The 27664-nt window shown below is 44.7% G+C and overlaps 1 protein-coding gene across 1 annotated transcript in view; it reads right to left on the bottom strand.

The window, feature by feature from the left end:
• Positions 1 to 1559: 1559 nt before the first annotated feature.
• tab1 (TGF-beta activated kinase 1/MAP3K7 binding protein 1) overlaps positions 1560 to 27664 on the bottom strand; it is a 49985-nt gene continuing 23880 nt past the window's right edge. The window contains exons 5-11 of the mRNA XM_072588409.1: positions 18631 to 18769; positions 18017 to 18133; positions 12819 to 12930; positions 9046 to 9190; positions 8167 to 8389; positions 7582 to 7744; positions 1560 to 3437 (exon numbers count right to left, since the gene is read on the bottom strand). Of these exons, the coding sequence (XP_072444510.1) occupies positions 3218 to 3437; positions 7582 to 7744; positions 8167 to 8389; positions 9046 to 9190; positions 12819 to 12930; positions 18017 to 18133; positions 18631 to 18769 (1119 nt within the window). The 3' untranslated portion in view covers positions 1560 to 3217. The remainder of the gene's footprint in view (positions 3438 to 7581; positions 7745 to 8166; positions 8390 to 9045; positions 9191 to 12818; positions 12931 to 18016; positions 18134 to 18630; positions 18770 to 27664) is intronic.

Here is a 27664-nt window from a genome sequence, read left to right as displayed (position 1 = left end):
ACTGTTTTGATCACCATATTGTACCAGAGAGGAGATTGAACAGGATGCCGCCTAGGCTGAAGGGCCTAGATAAGCTGGGGCTGTCTTCCTTGGAGCAGCGAAGATTCAGAGGGGACCTGATCAAGGTGTATAAGATTATGAGGGGTTGGATAGGGTGGATAGAAAACACTTGTTTCTATTAGTAGGGGGGTGTTAACCAGGGGAGCTAATGAAAGAGATAGAAGAATACTGCAGATCTCCCATGATCTTACTGAATGGTGCAGCAAGCACAAAGGGCAGAGTGGCCTCCTCTTGTTCCATGTTCAAGCTAAGGGGACAGCTGAGGGCACTTATTTCACTCAGAGGGCTGTGGGGGTCTGGAACTCACTGGCTGAAAGGTTAGTTCAGTCAGAAACTAGGCTGGAGGGCATGAGCTATGAGGAAAGGTCAGATAGCCTGAGACTATTGTGCTTCCTGCAGTGAAGTTTGAGAGGAGAAGGGTGTATAAGATTCTGAGGGTCACAGATCAGGTGTGGATAGAAGACACTTTTTCCATTTGCAGAGGGGGGACAATTGTGTGTGCGCGCGCGCATGGATCTAAAATAAGAGGCAAAAGGCTGAGGAGAGTTGAAGACAATGTCTCTCACCCACAGGGTAGTGTAACTCACTGCTTGAAGAGGTGAATGACTCAAACCACAGATGCATCAAAACAGTATTTCGATATTCACTTATGTTACCATAGCGTCTGGAGCTTTAGACGAAGAGCTGAAAAATGGACAGAACACAGTCAGATCTTTCTTGACTGGCTGAGACACGATGGGCTAAGTGGCTTCCCATCTGTGCTGTAAAAACACACGAGTCACTATCTCTGCTGCCATTCACTTGACCATGGATCTTCCTTTATCTTGCTCACACACAAGCCTTTGCTCAAGACTATTTACATTTGTAACATCCCACCGATCAGACTAAGGGTTCTGAACCAGATACCTGAACGGACTCCCTCTCCCTGCAGAGGCTGTACAACCTCAATTATCCGAGTTTCTGATTATCCAAATAAGGTGTTAAAGTCCTTGGGTAAGCTGTTGTATCCGAACATCTGATTACCTGAACAAAATATTCCCCTCAGTGTCATTTGGATAATCTAGGTTGCCATGTAATTCCAGCAATTTCTGTTAATCTCACAGCCACCCAGGTCCCAGCGACCGCCCGGGTCCCAGGGACCCCGGCCCCTCCTCCTCCCCTGCCTGGGTCCCAGCGACCCCACCACTCCCCTCCCCGGTCCAAGGGACCCCGGCCCCTCCCCCGCCTGGGTCCCAGGGACCCCAGCAGGACCTGTGAATGGATCCCCACATAACTTAAAGTGGCTGCCCAGCCGAACACAATTCCAAGGGATCCAAGGTGCCTCTATGAAGTGTGAGCCTTTGCCACCCTCAGCTCCATGAACATGACCCAGAGGGACAGGAACAGCTGGTGCTGTGCTGCTCATTGGCCGGTCTACTCCAGTTTAATGTCCACCTCCAAACTGTGTCTCAAAGTTTCTTTGTGGAGAGAGCAGATTAAGAATGAGTTTACACATCAAATCATCCTCCCGCAGATTGAGTTCTGGTTTATTTGGAGATCTGACTGCCTGTGCAGGGTATGTACAGACCATTTAGAAATAATTCATAGAGCATTAAAGTTTAATTGATGCAGTTGGAGGAAAAGAAACCCTAAGAACAGGAAGTTTGATTAATGAAAAAAGTCAACACGAAGAGGAAACTGAAGTTGGTAAATTGCAGGTTTTTTAACCACAGAAGAACACCCTTAAATGCAGAAAACACATTATAAATACATGCTAGGAACAAAATCAAGGCAAAGCGATTGGAAATGAATCAATCAGTGGAATCGATAAACAGAAAACACAAGCTGCACTGGCTCAAGAGGGAGGAAGGGCAGATATGGAGAAACTCCAGAAAATGCAGAAAACTTCAGGGAAGGTCAGAGACAGATAAACCTTTCAAGCCCAATGGGCAATAGCAGAAGACATGCCATTATAACAGCCAGAACGGACAGCAAATACAGAGTTACAGACAGGCTATAAACCAAGCTGAACCCACTATAGGAAAACTAAGGGCAGCATGGTGGCTCAGTGGTTAATACTGCTGCCTCATAGCGCCAGGGCCCCGGGTTCGATTCCAGCCTCGGGCGACTATGTGTGGAGTTTGCACGTTCTCCCAGTGTCTGTGTGGGTTTCCTCCAGGTGCTCCAGTTTCCTCCCACAGTCTAAAGATGTACAGGTCAGATGAATTGGCCATGGGAAATATAGACTAATAAGGGGGGGGGAATGGATATGGTTGGGATTCTCTTCTGAGGGTCAGTGTGGACTTGTTGGGCCACACTGGAGGGATTCTATGATTTCAACATCCCAATTGTCATTTAGAATAGACTGGGGGTAGCACATTCTCTCTGGAGCAAAATCTCAACCAAACTCTGGCCAATCTGTTTCTGTAACAGTGCCCCTTCAGGACTGTCACGTCCTGTGCCCAGAGACCAACCCTTTCCCCACTCCAGCCCCTCCTCTGCCAAAGGGTGCATCTCTTTCAGCTCACAGTAGACATCCTAATGGACCGTGGAGGGCATCATGGCTGAAGCTGGTCTGTCCCTGATGTGACATTTCCCCTCTGCCCACAGGGTGTGGAGTCCAATGTTAGTGCCCTCACCAGTGGCCCTGGCAAACTCAGTAAAGAACCAGCCAGTATGACAGCAGCTTACCCAAACAGCACTGAGTGTGAACAGGAGAGCCAGCACATCGAGCTGAGCACTTCTCAGCTGGGTTTGAGGTCAAGGCTGCTATGTCCTTCTGAACAAGTCTCAGGTGCCAAGATGGCAGGGCTCCCTGCCATACAGCACCACCTGCAGCCTCAGTGTCTGTGGGAAAGGATCATTCCACAAAGTCTCTCACTCCAGGAGCTCGCTGATTATGGATTCCTCTTCTGAGGACAGCACTGACACAGAACCCTCAACCGCTCAGTTGTTCAGGGGACCAGTCAGCAATCAGGGGATTGACTTACTCATTCTCCAACTCGGAATTTCTCAGAGGTTTGTAACAATGTCCTTGAGAAACAAAACCACAAGGGAACTTTAGCTGCCGTTCAGCTCCAACTCGTCACTGGGAGCTCAGGGTGAGAGCTTTCCTGGAAGCGCAACCCGGACTCTCCCAGCAGCTCTAGCCGTACCAGAGGCAGTGCTCAGCACTCTCTTACTGGCCTCCAGCCACTGTCTGCTCGCAGTGGTCCATGGTCCAGAGGCGGTAGAACTCCAGAAAGTCGACATATGGCTCAACACGACCATCCTGGTCAGGTTGCAGGGTCTGAGGGAGTCGGTGACGGTGAAACAGGTGGCTGTGCCCATCACCCGAGCTGGAGCTGCTGCTGTGTGTGTGTGTGTTGGTTGACTGCAGCGTTGCAGTTGGACTCTGACTGTAAAGAAACCACAAGCTTATCAATATGTGTTTTGCAGGATTAATTACCTTCCTACACTTTGAATCGAACCTTCAGTATCCTAACAATAGAGTAGAGTTTCAGGCCATTTAGTACAGCTTTTTAATTAGTTCCTTTCACTACATGCAGTAACAATCTTCCTCCTTCAGCTATTGATCCATTTCCCTTCGAAAGCTGCTCCTGCACCTGTTATTATTGCTCATGATTTCAGACATTTCCAAATCACCTCTCAGACTTCTCTCCTCAAAGGAGAACAATCCAGGTTCTACAGTTCAACCCGGGATGTGGAAGCTTCTGTTGCCCAGAGAGTACAAGCTAAGTTACTGGAGGAGCAATGTGCACAATGGGGAATTAAACTCCAGTGTGCTGGACAAGTTAATTTCAGATAATTCATTAAATCCAGAATAAGACGTTATGACAATAATGTTGATCAGATTGTAAGAAAAACCTGTCTGGTTCACTAATGTCCTTGAGGCAAGACTCCTACTATCCTTACCTGGTTTGGTTGACATGTGATTCCAGACCTACGGCAACATGGTTGACTCCTAACTGTCCTTTGAAATTGGCTAGTAAGCCACACAATTATATCAAAGTACTACATAAAAGCATATGACCCAAATGAGCCCCTGCTATCAGAGTTGGGCCTACCAAAGGCCCAGTCAGGCCATCAAAGTTCTCCTGATTAACAGTTGGTAACATGTTATGATTGGGAGAACTTCGGGGAAACAACAGCACTTTAAAAAGGAGGAAGGGAGACAAAGGTAGTGAACACATGGGAAGTGACTCAAACAGAGAAAGAAACCTACACTGCTGTGTGACCCAGCAGGGAATCCACACAGCTGCTGCCTTTGCTGTTTGGTTTCAAGTACCTCTGGACATCAGAGTTTGTTCTCAGAAAGATAACCAAACAGCGAAATTCACGGCTGACCTTGGAGAAACCTGTGTGAGAGAGCTCACCGCTGGGGAACAGTCAAGTGTGTAGTTTTTAACTGTAACCTTACTGTTTTCTGTAAATCTATGATAGTGAGCAGAGTGGGCTCTTTTCTGATTGTATGTTTTTGTTGAGATCTGTCTCTTGACTAAACTTCAAAAATATTAAAAAAAACATAGATACAATGTTAGCCTGAAGATTGGTACATCACCGGAACCTGATATTCTACATTTCAGAATTTAAAAAGACATAGCTATGGAGATAGTGGATGCAAAGTCTTCCAAAATACTGTATTTTCTGTACATTGGAAGGTGGTGAATGTCAACCCATTATTTAAAAAGGAGGGAGAGATAGAGATAAACTAAGGAACAAATCGATTATAAAAGATGAACTAAATGGAAACTTGGAAAATAATGATCTGATTGGGCATAATCAGCATTGATTTGTGAATGGGAACTAGTGTTTCTCAAACCTGCCCAAGGTTTTGTTGTGGACATGATACAAACAGACTTATCAAAATGTTGTTCTACCCATCATACAAATGAGTAAGGTGGTTTGTTAATTGTTGGCTTTCAGGGTGGTGCACTTGCACATACTGGAAACTTCACATTTTAATACATCCGGCCCTGTTTTTTGTAGATAGAAAGAACATGGACACACACACACAGCTTGTTTCAACAAAATAGTTGACAGCCATTTGTTGAGTCATTTCTGAGGGTAATTCCAGGATCAGAGTCAGAGTCAATCAACTTGACTTAAAATCTAAACAAAGTCTGACAGTTAAAGGTCAATCACCATCCAACTGAAGCATTCTCCAGCGCGAAACCAAGTCCACTTTCCAACCAATCAGCACTCTCCTCTTGGAATAGAGCTTTTCTCCCCCCCCCCCCCCCCTCCTTTACTCTGGTACTTCTAGCAAAGTGTCCTGACGAGTGCAAGGTGAGAAGTTTTAACAAACCCTGTTTTTGTTCAATATGCTAGAGAAGTGATTGCTGGGCTTCTTGCTGAGATATTTGTATCATCGATAGTCACAGGTGAGGTGCCGGAAGACTGGAGGTTGGCTAACGTGGTGTCATTATTTAAGAAGGACGGTAAGGACAAGCCAGGGAACTATAGACCGGTGAGCTGACCTCGGTGGTGGGCAAGTTGTTGGAGGGAATCCTGAGGGACAGGAAAGGTAAGGACCGATTCGGGATAGTCAACATGGCTTTGAGCCATGGAAAATCATGTCTCACAAACTTGATTAAGTTTTTTGAAGAAGTAACAAAGAGGATTGAGGAGGGCAGAGCAGTAGATGTGATCTATGTGGACTTCAGTAAGGCGGTTGACAAAGTTCCCCATGGGAGACTGATTAGCAAGGTTAGATCTCATGGAATAGAGGGAGAACTAGCCATTTGGATACAGAACTGGCTCAAAGGAAGAAGACAGAGGGTGGTGATGGAGTGTTGTTTTTCAGACTGGAGGTCTGTGACCAGTGGAATGCCACAAGGATCGGTGCTGGACCCTCTACTTTTTGACATTTACATAAATGATTTGGATGCGAGCATAAGGGGTACAGTTTTTAAGTTTGCAGATGACACCAAAATTGGAGGTGTAGTGGACAGCAAAGAGGGTTACCTCAGATTACAACAGGATCTAGACCAATGGGCTGAGAAGGGGCAGATGGAGTTTAATTCAGATAAATGTGAGATGCTGCATTTTGGGAAAGCAAATCTTAGCATGACTTATACACTTAATGGTAAGGTCCTAGGGAGTGTTGCTGAACAAAGAGACCTTGGAGTGCAGGTTCATTGCTCCTTGAAAGTGGAGTCACAGGTAGATATGATAGTGAAGAAGGCGTTTGGTATGCTTTCCTTTATTGGTCAGAGTATTGAGTACAGACGTTGGAAGGTCATGTTGCGGCTGTACAGGACATTGGCTAGGCCACTGTTGGAATATTGTGTGCAGTTCTGGTCTCCTTCCTATCGGAAAGATGTTGTGAAACTTGAAAGGGTTCAGAAAAGATTTACAAGGATGTTGCCAGGGTTGGAGGATCTGAACTACAGGGAGAGGCTGAACAGACTGGGGCTGTTTTCCCTGGAGCATCGGAGGCTGAGGGGTGACCTTATAGAGGTTTATAAAATCATGAGGGGCATGGATAGAGTAAATAGACAGTCTTTTCCCTGGGGTTGGGGAGTCCAGAACTAGAGGGCATAGGTTTAGGGTGAGGGGGGAAAGATATAAAAGAGACCTAAGGGGCAACTTTTTCACACAGAGGGTGGTACGTGTAAGAAATGAGCTGCCAGAGGATGTGGTGGAGGCCGGAACAAATGCAACATTTAAAAGGCATTTGGATAAGTATATGAATAGGAAGGGTTTGGAGGGATATGGGCTGGGTGCTGGCAGGTAGGACTAGATTGGGTTGGGATATCTGGTCGGCATGGACGGGTTGGACCGAAGGGTCTGTTTCAATGCTGTACATCTTTATGACTCGAATGAAATGGAAACAGCTAAACACTACCCAGGACAAGACAGCCTGTTTATGGCCACTCAGTCCAACTCTCTCCTTTTGTTTCTGGAGAACTGGTCTCCAGCTGCCTCCACCCTCAAACATGGAGCAAGTGTGCAAGGCATGTAGCTCCTGACTCTGAACAGAAACAGAGTAGCCTCTCACCCACCACTGTGCGTGGTTCCAGTGACCTCTTTTTTTACAGTGTTATGACACAACCAATAATATTTGCTACCCTCACTGCCTCTATGCCCTCTTTACTCCCTCACATCTTCTCAGCTTCCTTTGCTGCTCCAAATCTCCCCTCTTACTTTGTCTAAGCTCCTCACCCACTGCTGGCTGAGCTGGTGGGTAGTTGCATGTGGCCATTTAATCTCCCTAAGAAGATGCATCAAGAGGTGTGCCTAGTTCTCCGAGGTCATGTGGTAGGCCTGGGTGATCACTGAAGGAGGAGACGGTTTGTGAGCATCGTCAATAAATACAGCTGAACCTTCACCTCCAGTACCTCCTAGATAAAGTGGGGAGCTGGTTGTGCTAGATACCCTGAGCAAGGGCAGTGACTGGATCAAAATACATCAGAAATAGGTCAGCAGCTCAGCTACAAAAGCAAGTGGTGTCCATCTGCCACAACACGTCCTATCTCCCGCAGCTAAAGCCCCTTCTTCCCCCCTATTCCGTGGAAACTCCTGCTCAGCTGCACTTACCTGTTGGTGAGTGTGGGTGTCGTCTCATCTCCTGTTGAGTTGCTATGATTACCATTCATCATCTGATTCTGGGATGGCATCACTAGGGAGAGAGTGACACTGGTTTTTCCAAGCGTTCCCTGTGTGCTGGTGTAGGGAACAGAGACTGGATAGATTCGACCCCCTGGGGGGGGGGGGGAAAGAGAAGATAAACCACTCAGAGATTGAGACAAACACACAGCAATATCAATGGACACACAAATACCCTTGAATCCATCCAGTTTGTGTCACACACATCAACATCAGCCACCCATAACTATTTGACCCCCAACCCTCGGCCTCTTCCTTGAAGCGAGAAAAAGCAACTGGAAGCATAAATCCAATCTACAGAAACAAATTTGGTCACTTCCCTCCTCCCCACCAACCCAGAACTGAGGTTCTTTAGTTTTCTAGCTCCTGCTCTATGCAGGACATACAGGATTAAACAACAGAAGCATCCCAAAACTCAGGGCCTCTGCCTCTCACTGTGTTACACCCACAGGATCTGCAGCCAAGACAAAGTTATCGGTTTTTTATGGGTTGCTCTGTCAATATGGTGGTGCCTACCTGGTGCAGGGCTCATAGACGATTGGCTCATTTCCCCAAGAGGGTAGTTGAAGTTTCGTATCAGGAGGGTCATGTCCTCGTGTTTGTCACAGAACTTTGACCTTTCACCTCTACTGACAAAAGTGTCACGATGTATCCGTCGAACCCGGTCAACCACAGCCTGGGCCACAGCGTCCAGTGAGCTCTGCAGGGCAAACTCTGTCGCCACCATTGCAGCAATCTCCTGCACAGGGGCCAAAGCAGCAGCTCATTAGTATAACAGGATGCATAGCACTCCACACAGTAAGGGGGAGGTGAGTCAGAGAGAGGGGGAGTGAATAGGAGCGGGTCAGTGTGAGAGAGAGAGAGAGAGAGAGAGAGAGAGAGAGAGAGAGAGAGAGGGGCAGAGCCAGAATGGGAAGGGGCGAGGCCAGAGAATGAGGGTTGGGACCAGAACATGGAGGGGGTGGGGAACAGAGCGCAATGGGCAGAGCCCGGCAGTGACAGGCAAGGTCAAAGAACAGGGACGCAGAGCGGAGCTTGATATTGCAGAGAGAGTTGGAGAGTGAGGGGAATGGGGCAGTGGAGCAGAAAGGGTGTGGAGAATTTGGGGTGGGAGAAGGGTAACTAGGTGGTGTGGGGGAGAGAGGGGTGCTGAGTGCAGAAGGGAGTTTTGAGCTGGATGGGGATTGAGTGTGTGTGTGTGGGGGGCGGTGCGAGGGGGTAGGGGTGGAGTGAGGGTTGTGCTGAGTGAGGTGGGAGGATGGTGGGCAGGGGTGATGAGTGCTGGGTGCTGATCAAAACTCTTGGTGAATCACTCTTAACACTCAGTTCCTCTATATTCAAAAACTGTAACCTACTCCTCCACTCTCAGCTGTAATATGGTCATACATACTCCACCTGGTTAGCTTGTCCTGGACCGTGAGCTGTCTCCAGGGCCTTATACAATCCATCGGTCATCAAGACCAGAAAGCCTGTCAATCCATCCAGGGCCTGTCCTCCGTGTATCTCAGGCTCTGCAATAATTGGCTTTGTCTTGGCAGCACTTCAAGCAGAAAGAGGAATCTGATTATTGCACGAGTAATCACAGCTGGGTACAACGATAACTAGGGAAAATGAGCTATGCATGTATGTATTACCTATCCCCAAACACCCTCCAGCAGTGCGGCGGTGGGGGGTGGGGAGGGGGGGTGGATTTGGTAGGGAGCTGCCTGTTTGATTTGCTGCAGTCCATGTAGTGTAGGCACAATTCCAACATTTATGACACATTTGGATGGGTACAGGAATAGGAAGGGTTTGGAGGAATATGGGCCGGGTGCTGACAGTTGGGACTAGATTGGGTTGGGATATCTGGACGGGTTAGACCAAAGGGTCTGCGTCCATGCTGTACATCTCTATGACCCTATGTACCCATCCAGGCAAATACAGAGTATTCCAAGATACTTGTGCCATGTAGATGGTGGACAGACTTTGCAGAGTCAGGAGGTGGATTACTTGTTGCAGGATACCTCATCTCGAACCCGCTGTAGTTATATGGCTGATCGAGTTCAGTTTCTGGTCAATGGTAACCCCCAGGAAAATGACGGTGTGACACTCAAAGATTACAATCTCAATGAAATCCCAAGGTGGTAGTTAATGCCTCTTGTTGGGGATCATCATTGTGTTAGTTGTCACTTTTCAGCCCAAGCCTGAATATTGTCCAGTTTTGCTGCATTTGGACAAGGAGTGCTTCAGTATCTGACCAGTTGTGAATGGTGTTGAACGTTGAACAATCAGCAATGAACACCTCCATTTACAATTGATGGTCATTGATGAAGCAACTGAAGATGGTTGAAGCTAGGATACTTCTCAGAGGAACTCCTGCAGAGATGCCCTCAAGCTGAACTGACTGACCTCCAATAACTACAATCAGGTACGACTCCAATCAGTGAAGAGTCTCCCCATTTCCAATTCCCATTGTCCCCAGTTTTTCTAGAGCCCCACACTGTCAAATATTGCCCAAATGTAACTGACCGTGCCTCACAGTGGAGTGCTGCAGCTAAGTAATTAAGGCAAAGACGTGTTTTGTGTTTTTCCTAAACAGTTTCAGCCTCAGGAATTGATTCTTACTCTGCTGCAGGTAGAGGGACAGGCAAAAATGGAGTGGGGTGTAGGGCAGTGATGTTAGGAAAAGATGAAATCAGTGTAATAGTCAGAAAGGATGTTGGAACAGACAAATGAGACAGAGAATCAGTTTGGGAGGAGCTAAGAAGCCACAAGGGGTTGGAAACATTCATGGGAGTCATCGATAGGTCTCCAAGCAGTAGTGGTGAGGTTGGAGATGGCATTTGACATGTATGCGAAAGCTTACTTTGTCTACCTATAGATTGGGCAAACCATATTTGCATTAAGTTTTGGCAGATGAATTCCTAGATATTTTTAGGCTAGTTGAAGAACTAATGTGGGGGGAGGCGACCAGAGATTTGGTCTTGTGCAATCGTGTTGTGAGAGGATCTTTAGGAAAATGTGACCGTTACCTGATAGAATTCTTCAATAGGATAGAAAGTGAAGTTGTCCATTCGAAAACTAGAGTCCTCAATCTAAGTAAAGGAAACTGTGATGGTAGGAGGGTTCAATTCGCTATGATAGACCAGGTACTTCATTAAAAGGCATGACAATGGACAGGTAATCAGTCATGTTTAAGGAATGAATGCATGCATTGCAAAACTTATGCATTACTTTTGGGCAAAAGATAACAGGAAAAGTGGCGTAACTATGGTTAACAGAAGAAATAAGGACAATTACATCCAAAAAGGAGTCATTTAAATTGCTAGAAGATAGTAGCAGATCTGAGGACTAACAGTAGTTTAGAACTTAGCAAAGGAGGACCTAGAAGTTGATTAAGAGGGGAAAAATAGAATGAGGATAAATTTGCAAGGCACAAAGAAAGTGGACAATAGGAGATTCTAAATGTAAAAAGAAAAAGATTCATGAAGACAATGTAGGCCCCTTATTGTGTCAATAATAGAGAACAAGGAAATGGCAGAATGGTTGATCAAATACTTTATAGCTCTGTCATCAGAGGAGACAACAACTGAAATTTATAATGAGTTTGGTGGAGAGAGGAGAAGGTCAAAGACTAATTTTAAAATTTCAAGCAAGGCAATATGGGGTTATGAAAGCAGAGCTGGCAGAAGTGCATTGGGAAGCTTAGGTTAAGGGACAGACAGTTTCGAATAAATGAAGAAACATAATGTACCAGGTGTGCCAGGGCAAACGATTTAACAAAACGTAAAAAGCAGCAAAAGAAAAAGTCAACAAGTAATAGAGACAGAAATAAGAGTACAAAAGTAAGCTAGAAATATAAAATATACAGTAAAAGTTTCTACAAGTATTTAAATAAAAATGCTAACAAAGTGAGCACTGGTCCTACAGAAACTGAAACTGGAGAATTAATAATAGGAACTCAGATGAATTGAAAAGGCATTTGGCCTCAGCCTTCACTACAGAAGACATAAGCAATATCCCAGAAGCAGGATAAATCAGGAAATGGAGGGAATAAAGGAATCAGGAAAATCACAATCAGCAGAGAAGTGACACTGAGTAAATTGTTGGAGCTGCAACTGACAAATGTCTGGATCCCGATGAACTTCAGCTGAAGGGTCTTAAAAGCAACTAGTAAGAGAGTTGATGCATTGGTTTTAAGTTTTCAAAACTCTTGATTCAGGGATAGTCCTATTGGATTATAAAATGGCAAATGTAACTGCTTTGTTCAAAAGGGAAGGAAACAGAAAGGAGGAAACTACAAGCCAGTTAGCTTAACATTTATCGTTAGGAAGATGTTCAAAGCTATTATTAAGGAAGTTATAGCAGGAAACATGGAGGAGTTCAAGGTAATCAGGCAGAGTCCATTGGTTTTGTGAAAGGGAAACTTTCTGACCAAGCTTTTAGAATTTTTTTGAAGAAGTGACACACACTGAGAAACTGATGGATATACCATACTGAGATTTCCTGATGATATTTGATCGGGTACCATAATGGTTATTGTGAAAAATTAAAAGCTCATGGTGTAGGGGTGGATGGCTGATGGGATGTTAGAGTAGGCATAAATTGGTTGGCAAGAAGCAACGATTGGTGTGCCACCAGGGTCAGTGCTGGGATTTCATTTGGTTTGGAGTCAATTGTGAGGACACAGTGAAATAAAAGCAGGTCTTATCAGTGACACATCACATGAACAAATTGAAGAGAGACACATTAATAGCAAGAGTCTATAACGTTGGCTGAAAAGTAGCATTCTGACAGCATACCAGGCATACCATTGACAGCCATGTGGTGTAGTGATAGTGTCCCTGCCTCTGGGTGAGTAGATCCAGGTTCGAGTCCCACCTGTCCCAGACTGAATAGGTTGATTAAAAACACTTCCTCGGCTCCTACACATCCCAATTCATACCCAGCCAGCACTGACCAACTCTGCCTGGGTCCCACATGAATGACTTCACTCTCTAAAACTTGTTTTTATGTTTCACAGGAAGTGTAGGCCAGAAAGCAGTGAATGAAACTGGTAAACAGGAGCAGAGGTCAAGAATGAGCTAATGTTTCTGGAAGGGGCAGGCTGAGCTTTAAATTGTCAAGTCTGTACAACACTCTAATGATCTAACAAACCAAAGACTGATCTAAAAATAAGGCTTCCTTACCTCAGCATTTCCACATCACTGTAACTGTATTTCATTCTGTAATCTCCAATCCTGCGACTGCTGTCGTGACCTCCAATCAGCCCAAACTGTTTTATTTTTGTTGTATCCAAACCTACAGGTGAGACAGAAAGCTGTGAATCAGAAGGGGTGGCACGGCAGTGCGATGGATAGCATTGCTGCCTCACATTGTCAGCTACCCAGGTTCGATCCCAGCTTCAAGTGACTCTCCACATGGAGTTTGCACATTCTCCCCAATTCCTTCAGGTGTTTGGCTTACCTCCCGTACTCCCATGACATGCAGGTTAGGTACATTGGCCATGCTAAAGTGCCCAGTGTCCATAGATGTGCAGGCTAGGTGGATTAGCTACAGGAAATGCAGGATTACAAGGACAGTGTGGGGCTGGGGTGGTAAACTCTTCAGAGTTGGTGCAAACTCGATGGGCTGATGACCAGAGAATCTAGAACCAGGGGCCCCACAGTTTGAAGAAATGGGGTAAGCCATTTACAATTGAAATGAGGAGAAATTTCTTCACCCCAAGAGTGGCGAGTCTGTAGAATTGTCTGCTACAACAAATGATTGGGACCAAAAGGAGCATTTAAACATAGGTCTTATGGCTAAGGGAACGAAAGGGTATAAGGAGAAAGCATGAACAGGGTTCTCAGTAGGATAATCAGGCATGAACTAGATATGGAAATATAGGAAACATTATTAGAAGTGGACTATTTGGCCCTTCAAGCCTGGTCAGCAATTCAATGAGATTTTTTACAGCACTGGTTTGGGAGCAGACGTTGTCCAACAAGTGCCCAAGCCCGGGGGCAGGGCCCACACTCTGGGCAGTGAGACCCCAACACTGGGGGCAGGGCCCACACTGTGGGAAGTGAGACCCCAACACTGGAGGCAGGGCCCACACTGTGGGAAGTGAGACCCCAACACTGGGGGCAGGGATCACACACTGTCCCTCTCTTCAACCATGCACTGTCCAGTCACCACAGTCCCAAATGCACACTGTCCCATCTCCCCAGCCAACTGTTCACTCTCATCCCTCCAATAACTGAAGGCAGTTTAGTCCTTCTCTTCCCCATGGTTGATGCTAACAAACGTGAACAGAAACAGTTTATACAATTGTCTTTTTCTCGTGCATATGTAAATTAAATTGTTTTCTCCATATATTAATATAACTCTGCATTATGTAATAAAAGATAGGTTTAGAGATGGAAATTAACTGACCAAGTGTCTGATCACATTATGAATTCTGCTTTTCTGTGGGTGGTCATTATCAACAGTCAGAGTTGAAAGTGTGTTGCTGGAAACACACAGTTGGTCAGGCAGCATCTGAGGAGCAGGAGAATTGACAATGGACAATAGGTGCAGGAGTAGGCCATTCTGCCCTTTGAGCCAGCACCACCATTCATTATGATCATGGCAGATCATCCTCAATCAGTATCCTGTTCCTGCCTTATCCCCATAACCCTTGATTCCACTCTCTTTAAGAGCTCTATCCTTCTCTTTCTTGAAAGTATCCAGAGACTTGGCAGAGCATTCCATACACCCACCACTCTCTGGGTGAAGAAGTTTCTCCTCAACTCTGTTCTAAGTGGCCTACCCCTGATTTTTAAACTGTGTCCTCTGGTTCAGGACTCACCCATCAGCGGAAACATGCTTCCTGCCTCCAGAGTGTCCAATCCTTAATCTCATACGTCTCAATCAGATCCCCTCTCATCCTTCTAAACTCAGGGGTATATCAGGAATGAAGGATGCTTTCCAGCACCACACTCTTGACTCAGATCTCCAGCACCTGCAGTCCTTACTTTCTCATCAGTTAATATTGCACAATATAGTTGACTCTCAATTCCCCTCTGAAATGGCCTTGTAAGCCACTCAGTTGTACCAAATGCTACAAAGTCTCAAAGAAATGAAACTGGACTGATCATCTGGCATCGATCTAGGTACCAGAAAAACCAACAGCAGAAACAGCCCTGTCAACCCTGCAAAGTCCTCCTCACTAACCTCTGGGGGTTACTGCCAACACTGGGAGAGCTGTCTCAGAAGAGTCAAGCAACAGCCTGACATAGTCACACTAACGGAATCATACCTTACAGACAATGTCCCAGACCCCATCATTACCATCCCTGGATATGTCCTGTCCCACTGGCAGGACACAGCCAGCAGAGGTGGTAGCACAGTGGGATACAGTCAGGAGGGAGCTGCTCCAAGAGTCCTCAACATTGACTCCAGACCCCATGTCATCTATTGGCTTCAGGTGAAACACGTGCAAAGAAACCTCCAGCTGGTCACCACTTACTGTCCTCCCTCAGCTGATGAACTGGAACTGCTCCCTGTTGAACAACACTTAGAGGAGGCACTGAGACTGGAAAAAGGCACTAAATATATTCTTTGGGGGGGGGGGGGGGGGGGGGTAGATTTCAATGCCCACCACAAAGAGTGGCTCTGCAGCAGCACTATTGATTGAGCTGGTCGGGTCCTAAAGGACATAGCTGCTAGACTGGGTCGGTGACAGGTGGTAAGGAAACCAGCAAGAGGGAAAAACATACTTAACCTCATCCTTACCAATCTCCCAGTTGCAGATGTACCTGTCCATGACAGTATTGATAAGAGCAACCAATGCATAGTCTTTGTGGAGACAAAGTCCACCTTCACATGGAGGATAACCTTAATTGTGATGTGTGGCACTACCACTGTGCTAAATGGGACAGACTTCAAACAGATCTAACTAGTAAAGACTGGGCATCTATGAGGTGCTGTGGGCCATCAACAGACCAGAATCGTAGTCCAGCACAATCTGTAACATCATGGCCTGCCTTATCCCCCATTCAACCATTACCATCAAGCCTAGGGATCGACCCTAGTTCAATGGAGAGTGCAGGAGGGCGTGCCAGGGGCAGCACCAGGCAGACCTAAAAATGAGGTGTCAGTCTGGTGAAGCCACCAATCAGGACTCCTTGCATCAATCAGCAACTGATTGCTAACCAATCCCAAATCAAAGCTCTGCAGGCCTGCCAGATTCCAGTTGTGAATGGTAGTGGACAATTTAACAACTCACTGAAGGGGGTGGCTCCACAAATATTCCCATCCTCAATGATGGAAAAGTCCAACACATCAGTGCAAAAGATAAAGCTGAAGCTTTTGCAGAAATTTTCAGACAGAAGTGCTGAGTGGATGGTCCATACCAGTGTTCAGCCAATTTGATTCACTCCATGTGATATCAAGAAACGGTTGGAGACACTGGATACTGCAAAACCTATGGGCCCTGACAACATTCCAGCAATAGTACTTAAGACTTGTGCTCTAGAACTTGCCACCCCACTTAGCCAAGCTGTTCCAGTACAGTTATAACACTGGCAGCTACCCAACAATGTGGAAAGTTGCCCAAGTGTGTACTGTATATAAAGAAAACTGCTCCATCAGTCGACTCTCCATCAGCAGTAAAGTGATGGAAGGTGTCATCAATAGTGCGGTCAAGTAGCATCTGCTCAGCAATAACCTGCTCAGTGACATCCAGGTCTGGTTGGGATGGTCTTCAGAGGGTTGATGCAGACACAGTGGGTTGAATGGCCTCTTTCTGCACCGTAGGGGTTCTATGGTTCACCAACCTGTCACGTTCTCAACTATTGTTGGAATGACGAGTTGAACCTATAATCTAACCAATGACGAGACTAATTTAGTTTGCAAACTTGGCTGACGTGGACGACTTAGACCGAATGGTCTGTTTCCGTGCTGTATGACTCTATGGCTTTATTACACTAACAACTCGTTGTTTCCCTCAGTGAAAAAATACTTAACACCTTATTACAATGAAATGTGGCAAAAAATAATGCTGCAACACAGGAATGCTGTCCTCCATTAGATTTACTGAAGTCCCAATTTGAAGTGATATGCAGCATACTTAGTACAGAAAATACATTCGTGGAATAAGTTCATTCAAGCTTACGGAGATTATTAATATCATTAAAGCATCATTTATGCATTCATCCATGAAAGAAATATATCCCAAGAACAAACAATAGTCAAAACTCTGGAAAATGGGATACGGGTATGTTTATGATAATGTTTTTATGAAATTGGCAGAATGAGAGAATCATGTGATTCAAATCAGAGGAGAAGCAAAATGCTGCCCCAGAGAGACACGCTCTGTACGCCGCACCAGAGATACACGCTCTGTACGCTGCCCCAGACAGCTACGCTCCGTACACCGCACCAGAGAGATACGCTCCATATGATGTGTATCTTGGTGTAAACAATGAATATTACACAGAGTGACAAAGAATTACTCTAAGTTAGCAACAAATTGGCGAGGGACTGGCAACAGTAACAGCTAAGTAAGATAGTGCAGCACAGACACCCGAGGCCTGGGAGAAGCAAAGGAGCAGAGTATCCATAAAACAGACAGCCAGCAGGCGAGAGGGAACAAAATTCACAGCAGTCGAATTCTTAATTTCCAGATTTCTCTCAAACTTAAAGTTACGTTTAAAAAATAATACTAAGACCAGGCGAGACTAAGATCGTGATCTAAGATCTGGACAGAAATTAGAACTGTGCTTAAATGTCAAGATTAGAATAGATTACTTTACAGTGTGGAAACAGACCCTTCGGCCCAACAAGTTCACACTGACCCGCCGAAGTGCAACCCACCCCTACATTTACCCCTTTACCTAACACTACGGGCAAGTTAGCATGGCCAATTCACCTGACCTGCAAATCTTTGGACTGTGGGAGGAAACCGGAGCACCCGGAGGAAACCCACAGACATGGGGAGAACGTGCAAACTCCACACAGTCATTCGCCTGAGTCAGGAATTGAACCCGGGTCTCTGGCACTGTGAGGGAGCAGTACCATCATGCCACCCACAAAAAGAAAACCTTTTAATTTTAAAACTAAAACAAGCTATGAACAAGCACCAGTGACACACCTAGAATGGCCTGACATGGAGGGGGGGAGAGAGAGGGTACAGTGGGGTGTGAGGGGGAAGGGGGCAGGGGGAAACAGGGCAGAGGGGGAGAAGTGGCAGTGGGTGGAAGAGAGAGCAGAGGCTCTCTAATATCAACTGGAGAATCATGGAGAATTCTTGCCTCCTCAAATGTGACAAATGGTAAGCAGCAGGTGTATAAGGAAACGTTCAGATCCATCTCCGTGGGCAGATTGTTCATTGGATCTCCTGTGAGGAAGATTGGTCACTCACCGAGCTGTGACAGCCGGAATAGCTCATCCTCATTGTCTGTCGTGTGATCAATGCTAACTTGAGTCACCTGGAGTTGTCCATCTGCAGTGGATTTACACAGCAATGCTCGGTTGGTGCCTGCCAAAGTAACAGAGAACAGAGGGTGAGGCAGGGAGGGGCTCATCCCAACAGGGGCTTTAGGGAGAGGACGACTGGAAGAGGAGGGAGGTAGTAGCAGGCTAGCTGACACCAGTAAGGAATGCACAAGAGAAACGGTACAGTCTACAGCTCCTCGTATGTTGCTACACTCTGAAGCCACACAGGATATGAAGCAAGACTGTCACACTCCTCAACGTTGGATCCCAGTCATGAGCTGAGCAACACAATGGCACAGGAGACACATATCAAACAAGGTGGACTCTACCCTATCACAGAGACTCCCTGCCCTGGCTACTGTCTCAAGGTCCCTGCCTGAAGGAAGGCAGAGCTCTCACTGTCTTGTGCTGTGATGTCAGGAGGCGCACAGTGTTTAAGTGAGTATGAGGAGGAACTCAAATGCTGGAAAGTCTAAGCAGGTACTAGTTAAGGAGCTGGGACCCTGCAGCATTGCTGCAGGATTGAGAGCAGAGCCGTACCTATATTGGCGATGTAGAGTTTGTTGTTGAGAATGAGGGCTACAATGGCAGTTGTTCCTCCTGCAATCTCCTGTTCAACTTTATTGAGTCTCTCCAGGAGTTTCTGATACTGCTGTGGAAGCTGGGAGTGAGGAACACCCTGAGGAGCAAGAAATAAGACACCAGTTAAAAATCAAATAGTACAAAAGGAGTGAGGAGAAGGAGAAGTGCACAAGGAGGGGAGGAGTGGGAGTGAGAGGGAGAGACTGGGATAAGGAAAGGGGAGATGGGGATAGGGAGGGAGAGAGAAGTGAAAGGGAGAGGAGTAAAGGGTTAGGAGGCAGGGAAGGGATTGGTACAACTTCAGAGAGTGAATTCACTACATTTCAGGTAAAACCTTTTCATGCAAAAACCAGGCCCAATACATTAAAGTTGAGAGAAATGAAGAGGCAACTAAAACAAGCAAAGACAGAACGAGACTATAAAATTGCACTTAATAAAAGAGTAACCAAAAATCAGATCAGCATGCAAATAATACGGGTAAGAGGGGAGGGGTTAGAGTCCTATCAGGAATAAAGTCGGTGATATATGTTCAGAGGCTCAGGACAAGGGTAATGAGTAATAAGCAAGACCTACTGAGTACCGTGTATCAGCATTCACTGAAGAAGGGAACACTAACAAAAATCCCAGTAGAAGTGGAGATGGTACAAGTGATGAATGAGATGAAAACTGACAGGCAGGAAAGATAGGCTGTCCTTGTGGACTGAGCGGACAAGCTGCATGGCCTGAAGGGTTTGCATCCCAGGCTGTGAAAGGAACTGGGGTGGAGATAGAGGAAATCTATCCTGGATACGGGAGGAGTACCAGGAGGATTTGACAGTTGTAAATTGAGATTGTTAGTCAATTAAAGGTGTAAGGACATTCCTAATAACATAGGCTGGTCAGTCTCACATCACAATGGGTGAGGTTTCAGACAAAATTATCGGAGGAACAAAATAAAAATCAACAAGGACTTTGAGAGGTTCGACTCAGTTCAGGAGAACCAACCTGGTTTGGTAAAAGACCGATCATGTTGAACTAATTAATTGACTTCCTGATGGAATAACAGAAGATTGATGAAGCGATTGTAATGGCTTGCCAAAAAGTGACAAGTTGTTGAAGTGTTCTGTCTGACACTCATCAGGACACTATGCAAGAATACCACATTTCAAGGGGAACAATTGATACTCATGAGAAAAAGATGCTGATTGCTTGGCCTCAATCAGAATCAACTGGCCAAACAATCAGCATCCTTTTCTCATTCAGTATCAATTGTTGCTTCCATCAAAGTCGAACACTCGTGCATCTGATGAGTGAAATAGACAAAGTCTGGACGGCTAAGCAGTAATGGTTATTGTTTATGTGAATTTGATGACAGCACTTGATGAGGTACAACATTTAAGGTTAGTTAATAAAACTGGGGCATTGGGGGGGGGGGGGGCAGAGTCAGTTTGGATTAAAAAAAACAGCAAGTAGAGAGTAGTGGGTGAGTAGTATTTTCAGACTGGAGAATAGGATAGAGTGAGGAGGATCACAGCTTGTAACTGCACAAGACAGGGCAACAGAACAGGCAGACATGTAGCAAGTAGCATGTAATACACTTGTATGAAGGTTAGATTTTTTTTTAAGATTGCTTACAGTGTGGAAACAGGCCCTTTGGCCCAACAAGTCCACACCGACCCGCCGAAGTGCAACCCACCCATACCCCTACATTTACCCCTTCACCTAACAGTACGGGCAATTTAGCATGGCCAATTAACCTAACTTGCACATCTTTGGACTGTGGGAGGAAACCCACGCAGACATGGGGAGAATGTGCAAACTCCACACAGTCAGTTACCTGAGGTGGGAATTGAACCTGGGTCTCTGGCGCTGTGAGGCAGCATTACTATCCACTGTACTACCGTGCCACCCACAAAGTGATGTATGAAGTGATGTATTTTAGCAAAGAGAGGTGATATAGTCTTAAATGCATAGTTTTAAGGAATATGCAGCAGTGTAGGGACCTGGATATGCATGTGCATCAATCCTTGATGGTGGGAAGACATGTTGAGAGAAGAGTTGATAAAGAATATAGGGCCTGAGGCATTTTTCAGAGGAAAATGGGTCTGGGTGAGTTACTCTTCGGAGGGTCGGTGTGGACTTGTTGGGCCGAAGGGCCTGTTTCCACACTGTAGGGAATCTAATCTAATCTATTAGAGGTCTAAGTATAAAAGCAGGAAAGTTATGTCTTAAAGACCTTGCGGTTAGGCCCTAGGTGGAGCACAATATTCACATCCAAATGTTCTTAAACCAGATGTGAAGAACCTCAAAGAGGGTGCAAAGGAGATTGACCAGAATGATTTCAGGGATGAGGGAATCTTAGTTAAAGGTTGGGCTGGAAAAGCAGCAGTTGTCCTTGGAACACAGAAGTTGAGAGAGATTTGATCGAAGTATCCAAGATTGGATCAGAGAGACAGAGAAACTGTTCACTAGCTGATGGTACAAGGACATGGCAGCACAAGTTTGAAGTTATGGGGAAAGGTGAGGAGGACCTTCCAAATCTAATAACTGCCACTGAGCTGGAGCTTGCTGTCCACGAAGACAGTGGAAGCAGAGATGGTCAATGGTTCCAAAAGGAAATTGGACAGACACAAAGAAGATGAACTTGCAGGGACAGTGTGAAGGAATGGAGCTGACTGGCCTTGTTTTAGCACCATAAAGACTTTAAACCACATGGCCACGCATTCAGCCAGACTGCTTCCTTCCACAAGATTGCTAGTCTTCCTCAGCTCAACAACAGCTCAAAACTTCATTCAGGCCTTTACCTTCAGATTTGGCAAGGTTTTTAAACAATCCAGGCTAGCCTTGGTACACTCTACTTTCTGCCTGTGCGGGCAAACATGAACATGTGAGAGAGTGAAGCAGATCCCCAATATAGCAAACTCCAAAGGGAACTGCCCAGGAAGTTGAGGATTTCAATGCACAAGTCTCCTGCACCTGGAACCTTTAAAGTATTCATTAAAACCAGAGAATTCAAGGTGTTCTGCAATGTTTAGGAAAATATACTCATGAAGAGGTTAGTCTATTAAATACATAACCTTGCTCCTGTGTAAATTTTAAATTGACCCCCAGCATGCCAATCTCACTGCTGGAGAGGACTCCAAACCTTCACCACTCTGTGCTGAGATTTTATACTTCCAGCTCTGAAAGAGTTTGCTACAATTTATGGCTTCTGAGTCTAATCCTTGACTCCCAACCAGCAGAACTCAAACAAAAACAAAACCTCTCTCTTTAATAACTTGAAAATGGAGATCAAATCGCCCCTAACTGCATGGAAGATACCTTTATTAACTCATATTTATATTTAATCTTTGGTGTTTAGGAATCACTATTAAATCTATGCTGCACTCTCTTTCAAGACTAATATCAACTTCCTAAAGCGTGGTGCCCAAAACTGATTTCACTAATCCCTGCAGTGGTTTATCCAGAGCTTTGTATAGTTAGACCATGACTTTTATTCTCCTTGTGTTCTAATCCTATAGATTTGAAAGGTAGCATTCCATTTTTATTTTGGTATTTATGTGCGTGTTTGAGAGTGTTTTTTTTTCCTGGACTCTTTCACGGGCATTGCTGGCGAGACCAGTATCTGTTGGGCATCTCTAATTCCACCTGAATTGGGTGGCTTGCTGGGATATTTCATAGGAAAGTGAAGAGTTGACCATATTGCTTTGAGACTAGGTAATGACAGCAAATCTCCTCCCCTGTAGGACCTGAGTGAACCGGATGGGTTATTACGATAATGGATTCTAGTTTCATGGTCATTATGACACAGACTGGCTTTCAATACCAGACTTCAGTCATGAATTGCACTGAAATTCCATCATGAGTGAGTTAGCCTGAGCCTCTGGATTAGTGAGCCACTATCTCCAATCCTCTTTTTGGACCCCTCTCATTTTGAGCTTTTCACAATTTACAAAGTGCTGTGATCTATCCTGGATAACCTCACATTTGCCTGCAGTGACATACATTTTGCCAGTCGTTTCCCCATTTACTTTGTCAACATTTTAAATTTATGCTTCTATTTACATTGATTGATTTCATCTTCATATCTTCTTCAAACTTGGATATGTGGCTTATGATTCCATTATCTAAATTATTCATAGGTTTGTTGAATCGTTCAGGGCTCTCAGGGACCCTTTTGGGAAACCATGAGTAGGATCCTGCCAATTTGAGGAGCTGTCCATTCCCTCCTGCTATTCAATTTACCAAATTGTTCAAATTTTTGCCTTCAAGTCTATGGGTTTAATTTTCAGACAAAAAACCTTTTAGGAGGCATTTTATCCTGTGACAAAGCTCGCCCCCTTTTTTCTAAAAGCTATTCCTTGGCTCAAGGAGACTCCGCCCTTGATTTTTTTGCAGAGGAGCCATAAACCAGGCCGGGCTCCGATTAGTCTGTCTTGGTACAGAGATGAGAAGGACTTTGAGAGGTCTTTTGTTTATATGTAAACAGATGAGACTTCAGGCCAAAGTGGTCATGCTTTAGAAGTGACCTGTATAAAGAGAGGGGCATGGTCAGCTCTCTAGCTGAGCTGAGCTGGTTTTAGTTCAGTCTTGAACTAGGAAGTTCAACAGGGAACTGGGTGTAAACTCTCTCTCTTTTCTGCCCTTCAACTTCAACCTGTAAACATGTGTTCCATTTATACAGGTTTTTAAAAGGGAGTTTGCTTATTGGGACGGCTGTGTATACTTGGAACAGCATAATTAAGTCTAGTTGGATAGGCCGAGTTCTGTAGGGGTTCTTTATTCCATTCTTTGTGTTTCATTGTGTAATGTTGGGAATACAATTTTTTTTTGTCTGTTTTAAAATCTAGTCGTCAACCTAGCTAACTCACTCCGGGTAATTTTCACTGTACACTTACAGAAAGAAATTGCAAAGTTATGGTCTGGGGCTGCCTGCTTAAGAATGTTTTGAGTGGTCTGGCCTAGACCATCACAGACTGGGGGCTCTTTGCGGGATTTTAAACAGCGAGTGGCAGGTGCGAGTATCTTTATTTCGGGTGTTGGTTGAGTTGCGTAGACAAAGCTTGGGATAGTAATGGCTCTTTCAGTCACCAAAGGTTTTCTGGATATGGATGCAGTTACTTTGGAGTTTTGCGAAAAGTGAATAAGACCAAACTGCAGGAATTAGCAGAGAAGCAGGAATTGGAACTGCCTGCTTCTGTGAGGAAAGGAGCGATAATTACAGCAGTAGCTCAGCATTTAAACTTGCTGGAAACGCCATCAGAATCTATAGAAATGGCAAGAATTCAATTGCAAATGGAGCAGCTTGAGCTGGAGGTGAGAGATAAAGAAAGGGCAGCAGAAATTAAACAGTTTGAGTTACAATTAAAAACAGAAGTGGGGGGGGGGGGGGAAGAGAGCAGAGAAAGAAAAAAAAAAGTGTTTGAACTTCAAAACTGACACTTAAAAAGGAAAGGCAGCTTAAAAGGCTGGAGATAAAGGCTGAGGGTAGGCTCAGTGAGGAATTCAAAAATTAATTACCTGAAGTAGTGCAAACTCATGGGGAAGAGCAGAGAGTTAAAACAGCAAGGTTAGCAGCTGAAGTGGCTGATGATTCTGAGTTGGTCCGTAAAACACAGTTTGGCTTCCAAAATTAATTTCAGTCCATGAGGGATAGAAATTGGAGCAAAGAGAAATTCTCACATGGAAAAGGAAAGGTAGATCTCAGTGACGATCATAAGGATAACTTACCACAGGGTAAAAAAGAAACCCTTGAGGGGGACTAAAGTCAAAAAGCTCTGACATTTTCATTGCAATAATGTGGGCCACACAAAATCAGCGTTGGTGGGCTAGGAGAAAGCCTGATGTAGGAAAACCAAACAAGCCTGGGAGTTTTGTTGGGCTAGTAACAAAAAACACAAGGCAAGTTAGACAACTGCCTCAGAGTGTACAAATTAATCAGAGGTTGATTAAGGAGGAAGTTGCTTAAAAAACATACATGCAAGGGTAAAGTTTAATCATATAGGCCAGAAGTAGTAGGTAAGGAGGTTACAATATTAAGGAACACAGGATCCTCACAGTCTGTAAGGCTGAGCGATGGGGAGATATGCACTCCTGAGACATTATTGCCAGAGAAGGAATTCATGGTAAGACAAAAAGTGCTCAGTTATATAAAGTGACGCTAGCGAGTCCAGAGAAGAGTGGAGAATTTGTGGTAGGAGTACTGGACAAACTCTCAACGCCAGGAATACAATGTGTCCTTGTAAATGATATAGCTGATTCACTGGTAGGTGTGCTGCCTACTCTAGTTGTTAAGCCAGTGGATTCGCAGGCAATTGAAGACATGGAGAATATTTTTCCAGGAATTTTCCCTGATTGTGTGATCACAAGATCACAGGGGCACAAGCTGAAACAGGAGAGATTAAAAGGCACAGATAAGGAAGCTGATGTAGTGTTATCTGAAGCTTTCTTTGATCAGGTAAGCGGAACAGAGAAGGACCAAATAGGTAAACATGCAAGTATTTTTAGCTCTGCTAAGCTGATTGTTTTAACCCCTCATCTTTCTGCTGTAATTTAGTTATATCAGAAGGCACTTACTGAGAAAGAAAGTGAATGCGTTTCTGTGTGTTATTACTTAACAAATGATATCTTAATGAGGAAATGGAGACCATCACACATTCAAGCAGATGAAAAATGGGCAGAGATTCATCAAATTGTTTTGCCAGTAGGGTATAGAAAGGAGGTGCTGCAAGTGGCACATGAGCTACCACTTGGAGGTCATTTAGGGGTGAGGAAAACACAGGCTAAAATACAAAGACATTTTTATTGGCCTGGATTACACAAAGATGTAGTTGAATTTTGCCAGATGTGTCATACATGTCAGCTAATCGGAAAACCACAGGCAGTAATAAAACCTGCACCTTTAATACCTATTCCAGCATTTGAGGAACCTTTTTCAAAAGGTCCCCTACCTCAAACAAAAAGTGGGAATAGGTATTTATTAACAATAATGGATGTGTCAACTAGATTTCCAGAGGCAATCCCATTACGCAACATCACAGCTAAAAGGGTTGCAGACAAACTACTTTAATTTTTTTACCAGATACAGATTACCAATAGAGATCCAGTCAGATCAACGATCAAACATCACATCCAAACTATTGGAGGTGGTTATGGCTAACCTGGGAATAAAGCAATTCAAATCTACTGCGTACAATCCAGAATCACAGGGAGCGCTGGAGAGATGGCATCAAACACGAAAGACCATGTTGAGAGTTTATGGTCAGGATTATCCAGATGATTGGGATAAGGGAATTCCGTTTGTACTTTTTGTGATCAGAGATGCACCAAATGAACCGACCAAGTTCAGTCCATTTGAATTAACTTTTAGGCATGAAGAGGACCATTAAAATCGATTAAGGCAAAACTAATAAATCAGAATTCAGAGACCGCCCATTTGAACTAAGTTTCAAATTTCAGAGAACGATTAAATAGAAATGGAGAGTTGGTTGGACAGCATTTAAAAGTATCACAGCATACAATGAAACAAGAAGAAGTGGATAAGAAATCACAAATTCGCAATTTTGCAATTGGGGATAAGGTATTGGTGTTACTTCCAGTAATAGGTGAGCCTTTAAAAGCAAGGTTTAGTGGACCTTATCAAATTGAGAGGAAATTGAGTGAGGTGAACTACTTGACAGGGACTCCAAACAGGAAGAAATCTCACAGAGTGCGTCATGGGAATTTGCTCAGAAGGTATTTTGATAGGGAAGGAAAGCAAGAGGAGAAGGTGTTAATGATTACAGCACAGAAGGAAGAACCAAGCTCAGAGCATTCTGAATTGGACATTCCTCAAATCAAATTGGACAATGAGGAAGTTGTCAAAAATTGGGATTAAATCATTGAGTTACCTTCCCCAAGAAAATCGAAATGACCTGAAATAGTTATTACTGTCACATGGGGAGATATGCAGAAATAAACTGGGAAGTACTAACCTAATTGTGCATGATGTAGAGATAGCAGATGCTGTTCCGATTAAACAACATCCTTATAGGCATAACCCTCTAAAGCTGGCACAGATTCGGAAGGAGATAGAGCGGATGTTCCATGATGGCATAATCAAAGTGAGTTACAGTGACTGGGACGCACCCATAGTCATGGTACCAAAGCCAGATGGTACCCACAGTTATGTGTAGACTATCGCAAGGTCAACAATGTTACAAAGACTGATGCATATCCAATTCCACGGTTGGAGGACTGTGTTGATAAAGTGTGACTTACACTTCTAAGTTGGACTTGCTCAGAGGCTACTGGCCAGTACCTCTGTCAGAGAGAGCAAAGGCAGATTCAGCTTTCGTCATGTCAAATGGACTCTATCAGTTCAAAGTCATGTCATTTAGTACGAAAAACACTCCAGCCACATTTCAGAGACCGACTAATAAGGTCATTGCTGGATTACCCAACTCTGTGGTACATATTGTTGTGTGAAAAATCTCTCTCTTTTCTGTCCTTCAACTTCAACCTGTAAGCATGTGTTCCATTTATACTGAAAGGGGGTTTGCTTCTTGGGACAGTTGTATATTTGGAACAGCATAATTAAGTCTAGTTGGATAGGTTGAGTTCTGTAGGGGTTCTTTATTCTGGTCTTTGTGTTTCATTGTGTAATGTTGGGAATACATTTTTTTGTCTGTTTTAAAATCTAGTAGTCAACAAAGCTATCTTACTCCGGGTAATTTTCACTGTACACTTACCAAAGCAAATTGCAAAGTTAGGTCTAGGGCTGACTGCTTAAGGAGAGGGGTGGGGTCACAAGCTGAAATTTTGGAGTTGGTATCTCCAGCAGAGCAGCCCCTGCTGTGGAACTCTGACTCAGGAGCTGCATCAGCTCTGCCCCCACAATCTTGCAGGTTCCAGCCACCCCCACATCTCCTCCCAACACTGCTGTTCTCACTTAGGGGGATATGGCAATTGCTAAACCTCAAAATAGGGTCACAATGGAAAAACATTTGAGAAGCATTGTCCTGAAGTGTTGCAA

This window comes from Chiloscyllium punctatum, chromosome 18, assembly GCF_047496795.1.
Source record: "Chiloscyllium punctatum isolate Juve2018m chromosome 18, sChiPun1.3, whole genome shotgun sequence".
NCBI classification, from domain to species: Eukaryota; Metazoa; Chordata; class Chondrichthyes; order Orectolobiformes; family Hemiscylliidae; genus Chiloscyllium; species Chiloscyllium punctatum.
This window is presented reverse-complemented; position numbering and strand designations above follow the sequence as displayed.